An 8208-nucleotide genomic window follows, 5' to 3' on the forward strand; every position below is an offset into this window, starting at 1 on the left:
GCAACACACCCCTGTGAGAACCTACGTTAAGGACGCTCTCCAAAAGTCTCAGAACCGACTCTGCTTTTGCATTTCATTGCTCATGTTTTGCACATTTATCTTTAGATGATTAAATTACTATACATATATTATTCTAAGTTCAAAGGAGCTTGTCATTATTCCCCGCTAATGAGATGTATGAACTTCTGAGAATAAAATAAGGAAATAAGACCTTGTGTACAAAATAGAAGAACTTTGTGAGTACCTTCACTGGAAAACTCTCACGAGGCTTAAAGCTTATCGACTAGGGAATTCCTAGTGGTTTAAGGCCTTGTTGCATATGGTCAATGCAATCGCACTCTGCGAAATGAGATTAATATAACTTATAATAAATCACTCATTTGTGATCTTAGTTTTTTTTTTCTCATCCTTGCTTGAGGACAAACAAGATGCTATTTGGGGGTGGTGATTAGCTCCCAAATGTGCGTTTTATTACCCTCATATTACTGCATTACAATCTTTCTTACGTTTAATGAAAAGAAAACTCATAGCTTTTATTGCCTTTTTCAGGTTACAGAGAAATTCAGACCACTTATCATAAAAGCTGTGTTTTAACACCAAAAGGAGCCTTAATCACGCTTATTATGAAGACCAGAAGATGCTATGAAAAAGTGTTAAAAAAGTCAAAGTCAATGGTCAAAGTAAAAGGTCAAAGCCGTCAACTCAGAAGACCAGAGATGGAGGTCTTTATCTCAAAATATGAAAGATGGATTTCTGCGAGAATTTAGAGCTGATGCTCGACCAGAGGTCATGGCCACGATACATGAAAAGCCACTGGGAGTCATCAATATGATCTATAAAGGGTTGATACCTCAAAAGAAGATTATCCGAGACAAAATCAGAAAAATATCAATAGTAAGGGAGCTTCTAGAAGTTAATATAGAGCCCATACTGGTAAAGCCAAATCTGGTGTCAACTAGTATCCAAGGAGCAATAATGTTTATTTTAGAGGATTTGTTGAAGGTCATGTTGCCTCATGACAACATGTTGTTAATCATGTTGCGCATTTCAGGATACAATGTACAAAAAATCTTGGTAGACTGTGGTAGTTCTGTGAATATTCTGTTCTGGAAAGCGTTCACCGGCATCGGTATCGATGAGACTTATTTAAAAGCACTACATTTCAGCTTATATGGTTTTAATGGAAGCTCCACCAAACCAGCTGGGGAGATCAAGTTGCCTGTCAGAGCGGGACCACAAACAGTGATGACCAAATTCGTGGTCATCAAACATGATTCCGATCATAACGCAATACTTGGTTGGAAGTGGATTCATGATATGAGAGCAGTTCCAAGTACACTCTACTAAGTGATTCGATTCCCAATGACTTATGGGTTACATGAGATATGAGGGGACCAATCTGAGTCAGAAAAATGCAATTTTGTCACAGTGAAGGGTATGATGAAGGAAAAGAAGCAAGACACTGGAGGCATCTTGGAAAGCTCTAGTTAGTAGTTACAGAAAACTTTACCTGCCGATGCCGATATGCAGAAGATACAGGAGCAGGTAAAATTCACATAAGAGCTAAAACAAAATGAAGAAGCATGGGAAAGAAAAACAATAGAAGCAGTGGAAAAGGTTAATATTGGCATAGGAGAGAATGATTGTCATACATTCATCGGTATAGAACTACCTCTGACCATAAGAGATGATCTGATTGTTTTCTTAAAAGAAAATAAAGATGTTTTTGCTTGGTCGATGGTGGATCACTGGTATCGACCTAGCTATTTGCTCACATAAACTGAATATGGAGGAAAACGCAATACCCATTCATCAAAAGCATAGAAAAGTAAGACCAATGTATGAAGAAGTGGTGCAAGCAGAAATCAAGAAGATGATGGAAACGACATAGTTAAGGAGGTAGACCATTCTGACTGGGTGGCTAACATCGTAGTGGTACCCAAAAAGAATGGTAAAGTGCGAATCTGTGTTGACTTTACCAATGTAAATAAAAAGTTTCTCAAAGATCACTATCCGATGTCGAGGATAGATGAATTGGTTGATCGAACAGCGGGATTCGAATTAATTAGCTTCTGCGATGGATACTTCGGATATTTCCAAATTCTAATGGCTATTATAGACCAACTCAAAACGGCATTCGTCATGGATGGAGGCATATATTGTTTCATCATAATGCATTTTGGTTTAAATAATGTGGAAGCTACATATCATAGGCTAGTTGAAAAAATGTTCAAAAAACTCATTAAACGAATCGTCGAAGTGTATATTGACGATATGGTGATAAAATCCAAGAAAGCTACAGATCACGTGAAAGATCTCGATACCATCTTTCGAGTACTGAGGGAATTTAACATAAAGCTTAACCCAAAAAATTGTACTTTTAGGGTCAGCTTAGGAAAATTCTTGGGATATATTGTAACCAAAAGGGGTTGCTAATACAGATCAGATACGAGCCATTCAGCAGATGCCATCACCAAAAACAAGGAAACATATACAAAGGTTAATGGGAAGAATAGCTGCTCTAAACAGATTTATTTCCCGAACATCAGATCTATGTAAGCCACTTTTCAAGTTGCTTAAGAAAAATATGATATTTTGTTGGAATGAGGAATGTGAAGAGGCGTTTTCCGAGTTAAAGAAGTATTTGCAAGAAATACCCAGTCTTAGGAAGCCAGAGGAGGGAGAAAGCTTACTTCTCTATTTGGTCGTATCAGAGTTTGCCATAAGTTTCGTATTGGTGAAAGTAGAAAAGGGTGTCGAAAGGCCAGTATATTTTCAGAGCAAGACAATGCTGGAGGCAGAAACAAGATATTTGATACTCAAAAAATATGTTCTTGCACTTTTGTTCTCCTCTCAAAGGCTAAAACCTTATTTTCAGGCACATTCTGTGATTGTTATGACAAATCTTCTACTTAAACAAACTCTAGCCAAGATAGCTAAGTTAGGGAGAATGTCGAAGTGGTCGGTATTGATCAATAAATTCGGTGTCGAGTACCGAAATAGGGTATCATAAAAAAGTCAAGTGCTGGCAGATTTTCTATGTGAAGATGCAAATTGGGGAATGGAAGAAGAGGAATTTTTTTATGCTGTAAGAGCCTGAGGATATTATTGATGAGGATGATCCATGGGCTGGAACAAATGGTTGGAGACTGTTTGTTGATGGATCATCAGGGAGTAAGGGATGTGGCATCGGAGTAGTGTTTGTCACACCAGAAAACCGAAGGCTCGAAACAGTAATAACTTTGGGATTCCATGCCTCTAACAATGAGGCAGAATATGAAGCATTGATAGCAAGACTTATATACTCGCGTATTTTTGGGAGTCTTTTCAACTTCCAGACGCAACCGTTTCATTTCCCCAAAAATTTGATTTGTTTTAAAAATATTTGTAATCATTTTCTTCTTGAAACATTCAATTTTCAAAGCGGGAAAGTTGAAAGTTTCAAGAGGGGGCGATGTCGTGGGCAAATATTGTTAGCTAATATTTCATCCTATGTACATAGTCAAATATCAAGATATTGACATGAGGGTCGATATCTCTCAGTATGTTGAACGCTGTAGGTATGAGAGGGAAGAAAATGAGGAAGAAGAAGAATGGACATGCGTCATGATTTGATTGGGTCAAAGCTAATTGGAAAGACTATATAAAGACTGATTCAGAAAAAAGAATTCATTATCTTCCCCCCCACAAAATCATTGTAAACTGGAGAGAGAAAGAGAGAAAACAGAGAGAGTTTGTATCCACCATTAAAGATCAATAAAGCTTTGTTCAAACCATATCAAATTTACTTTCAATCTTTAATCATAAACCTCTTTCATCCATTGATCACACCTGATCACTACAATGTTCTTGCTGATTTAATTTATGATCAAGTTATCTTTTTTTTTTTGCTAAGTAGGATTGCATTATATTACTATAAAGAACTGGTCAAGTTATCTAGATTGTAGGAAAATGAGTGATTTTTTAGCACTACATTGATCTAACCTGGAATAAGCCCATTGAAAACCTTACTATATTAGGATGAGGGAGTCCACAATTCATTTAAGAACTTGAGCACTTCGATATAAAGATGAACTTGTTACAGAAGGATAGATGACAAAGTTACTAGGAGGAAAATGAGGAAGGAAATGGTTCATGAATTAAAAGAAACTAAGGATGTTAAGAAATAGCTAAAAAAAAATCATAATGTAGGAACGAGGTGCGGCAGGAACTGGAAGTGCCATATTTTTTGTAAAACCCCATATTTTTAGATTGTGTGTATATATATATATATATATATATATTCCTTCTCTAAAAAGTAGCTACTTAAGTTAACTTAAAATAAGTATGTAATATTGGTCACACAGGTGTAATGACCAGGGAAAAGGTATGCCAGTCTCTAATGGGGACCCTGTGAGAAAGGTTGTGGTATAACTTAAGTTTCAAAAGTGATCCAGTGCTCTTTTATTTTTACCGCTTTTAGTTAAAAACAGCTTGGAGAAGAAGTCTTATCTTCTCAACCCTCTTGTTTCTTGCCATTTCGGGTAAAATCCTCTATTGCTTAACAGTGTGAGTTCTGAAATGGAACAAAATCAAGATGGCTTCAACGAGTAATCCCCCTCCTCAGTCAACAACTTCAAACATAAATGGGGATATTAGAAACAATTCTTGGAGTGCGCTGTTTGGAAGAAATGGCACACATGAGTCAACGGTTGCGTTTAAAGCTTTTACTCCTGTCATGGTGGACGGAGTAACTCAGTTTCCTATTGAGTTATTAGAACAAGGTATAAAAGAGTGAGATGAATATCTTGTTGGATATTTCCTTGATAAAAGACTCTCCTTTCTGTCAGTGAAGGAACACATACAGAAGAAATGGAAGCGAAATGGCTCCTTTAATATCACAACTGACAAAGAACTCTTCTACATGAGTTTTACAAGCTCAGAAGATCGCCAAATGGTACTAGATGAAGGTCCTATCTTCATTGCGGGGAGAGTATTTGTTATTAAGCCTTGGACAGTAGAGGTGGATAGTTACAAAAACAAGGTAGCTTCGGTACCTCTATGGGTGAAACTTATGGATGTACCAAAAGAGATGTGGACATTTGAAGGTCTGTCTTATCTTGCAAGCTTGGTGGGTGGCAGTCCAATGTTTATGGATGATGCCACTGCAAAAAGAAAAAGGTTGTCTTTTGCTCGATTTTACATTGAGTTTCCAGTTAATTATGAATACAAAGAAGCTATCAATGTGAAAGCAGGAAATCGTGAGGTTGTCATACCACTAGAGTATCCATGGAAACCGTTGTTGTGCACAAATTGTAACAAATTTGGGCATGAAGCAGATAAGTGCATTGGAAGAACCACTAGAGTTTGGGTGCTAAGGCGACCAGCGTAAGAAAGAAGGGCAAAACCACCGAGAGAAACAAATGAAGAAATAGATACATCGAGACAACCAGAAGAAATGGAAGCGAAATGGCTCCTTTAATATCACAACTGACAAAGAACTCTTCTACATGAGTTTTACAAGCTCAGAAGATCGCCAAATGGTACTAGATGAAGGTCCTATCTTCATTGCGGGGAGAGTATTTGTTATTAAGCCTTGGACAGTAGAGGTGGATAGTTACAAAAACAAGGTAGCTTCGGTACCTCTATGGGTGAAACTTATGGATGTACCAAAAGAGATGTGGACATTTGAAGGTCTGTCTTATCTTGCAAGCTTGGTGGGTGGCAGTCCAATGTTTATGGATGATGCCACTGCAAAAAGAAAAAGGTTGTCTTTTGCTCGATTTTGCATTGAGTTTCCAGTTAATTATGAATACAAAGAAGCTATCAATGTGAAAGCAGGAAATCGTGAGGTTGTCATACCACTAGAGTATCCATGGAAACCGTTGTTGTGCACAAATTGTAACAAATTTGGGCATGAAGCAGATAAGTGCATTGGAAGAACCACTAGAGTTTGGGTGCTAAGGCGACCAGCGTAAGAAAGAAGGGCAAAACCACCGAGAGAAACAAATGAAGAAATAGATACATCGAGACAACCAGAAGTTGCTCCCACGCCTCCTTAGGCAGTAGATGGTGAAGAACCCCTTGCAATAGCTATAACAAATACAGAGCAATCCTTGGTAGTGAGGGAAATGACTACTACAGGTAATGAGGTAATAGGTACACCAAGTGGGCATTGCACGCAGATAGTAACATGGCAGCAAGCCCAAGCAAGAAACAGAGAAGACTATGTACAAAGTAACATCAATTTGATATCTCCTGGACAAGTAGAATGTATGTTTGATATAAACAATGATTAGGAAAGCTTAGTGGCAGTGTTACAAACCCCTCTTCAACAAATTAGACAAGTTAATCCTGAAGCAAATTAGTTTTGTGCTGAAAGGAATATATTTGAAGAACTTGCTGGCCTAGAAGATGATGATTTGTCAGATGCTGAATCAGAACTCTTTAGAGATTCAAACTTTTCTCCCAGGCCTTTGCAAATTACTATAGAGAGTTCATCTGTTCAAACTAGAGCCCAGAAGAAGAAAAACACAGAGCAGTAAGTAAATACTGGGAAAAGAGGAAAGGGTTGACCAAAAGGGAGTGGTAAGAGGAAGAACCGGTAATCTGTCTCATCAATGATTAAAATATGTAGCTGGAATGTAAGGGGTTTGAATGATGTTTCAAAAGAAAAACAGATGTGCAAGTTTATTTTAGATAACAAGATTAGTTGTATAGGGTTTTTGGAAACCAAAGTGAAGATGGAGAAGTACTTAAAAATTATTGATATAGCTTACCCCAATTGGGATATAGTCCACAACTACTCTAGTGATGAACGAGGTAGAATTTGGCTTACTTGGGATGGTAGTTTCTTGGCTGTGCAAAATGAAGTGGAAGACTCCCAATTTATTCACTGTAAGGTTACATTACTGCAGCATGGATTTTCCTTTTTCTTAACTACGGTCTATGGAAGCAATAATAGTCATGATAGACTAATCTTGTGGGAAGAGTTAAAGGCTATAAGTGTAGGAGTCCAAGGCCCATGGTGTGTCATGAGTGACTTTAATAATGTGTTAGTTTTGTATAAGAGACTTGGTGATAGGGTTGTTCATCCTAGAGAAACACAGCCATTCTCTACATGCTTAAATGTAGCTGGACTTTTTGACCACTCAACAATGGGATGTTTTTATACTTGAAATAGTGGAGGTGATAATATAAGGAAATGGTCAAAAATAGACAGGTGTCTTGTAAATGTAGCATAGCCTTCTATTAGGTTGGCAACAAAGGTGGAGTTTTTAACTCAAGGCCTATCTGATCACTGCCCAATGGTGCTATCTTTTCTCAATACAATCAGAAGCCACCCTCCGTTTATATTCTGCAACTTATGGATGCTCCATCAAGACTTTGAGAGTTTGCTTAAAGTGTGTTGGGAAATAATAGACCATGGGAACCCTTCTTTCATGTTAATAAGCAAACTTAAGAGTTTGAAGGCAGTTCTGAAAGGCTGGGCAAAGAATTTTGTAGTGACACTCATAGACTGGTGGCAGAGACAAGAAGTGAGCTGAAGTCAGTTCAAGAAAACCTTCATAAGAATCCTCTTGATTGTTCTCTTAATGCTCATGAATGTGAAATAAGAGAGAAGCTATGCTTTCTTATCAGACTTAAAGAAGCAGATATTTTTCACAAAACTAACATTGATTGGTTATGTTTTGGTGACAAATGTAGTGGATATTTCTTTAATGCTTTAAAGGAAAGGATGACCAAAAAACATGTTTGGGATATTATTGATGCACAGGGTGTAAGAAGAGAAGGCAAAGAACAAGTAGCTGTGGCCTTTGTGGAATATTATTCTGAGCTACTGGGTGTTACTTTATCTGCTTCATGTGATGCTGGATTTCTTAATAGTCTGAGTATGGAGGAGATTTCTCATGACACGAGTCAGTTCTTGGCTTCACCAAATTCTGATATTGATATCAAAGAAGCCTTATTTGCAATGGAAGACAATAAAGCACCAGGGCCAGATTGGTTTAATGCTCGCTTCTTCAAGAAAGCTGGGCTACTATTGGTGAAGATTTCACAAGGGCTATCAAACACATTTTTCTCCATAAAAGGATGACAGGAGGTATCAACTCCACTTTACTTTGTCTTATTCCTAAAATGAAAAATACCTCGAATGTTGCATCCTTTAGACCTATTGCAAGTTGTAATATTATATACAAATGTGTGTCCAAAGTTCTAACAAACAGA

At 37.6% G+C, this 8208-nt stretch overlaps 2 protein-coding genes across 2 annotated transcripts; both read left to right on the forward strand.

Annotated features, from left to right (window-relative positions):
* The first annotated feature begins 738 nt into the window (after positions 1–738).
* LOC147517277 (uncharacterized) lies at positions 739–1347 on the forward strand. Its single transcript, XM_086593539.1, has one exon. The coding sequence runs from the start codon at positions 739–741 to the stop codon at positions 1345–1347; it is 609 nt and encodes a 202-aa protein (XP_086449665.1).
* A 3229-nt stretch (positions 1348–4576) lies between these two features.
* Positions 4577–5371, forward strand: LOC147517278 (uncharacterized). The gene is made up of 2 exons (XM_086593540.1): positions 4577–4763; positions 4830–5371. The coding sequence occupies exons 1-2, from the start codon at positions 4577–4579 to the stop codon at positions 5369–5371; spliced, it is 729 nt and encodes a 242-aa protein (XP_086449666.1).
* Positions 5372–8208: the final 2837 nt, after the last annotated feature.

Source organism: Coptis chinensis, chromosome 2 (genome assembly GCF_015680905.1).
Source record: "Coptis chinensis isolate HL-2020 chromosome 2, ASM1568090v1, whole genome shotgun sequence".
NCBI classification, from domain to species: domain Eukaryota; kingdom Viridiplantae; phylum Streptophyta; class Magnoliopsida; order Ranunculales; family Ranunculaceae; genus Coptis; species Coptis chinensis.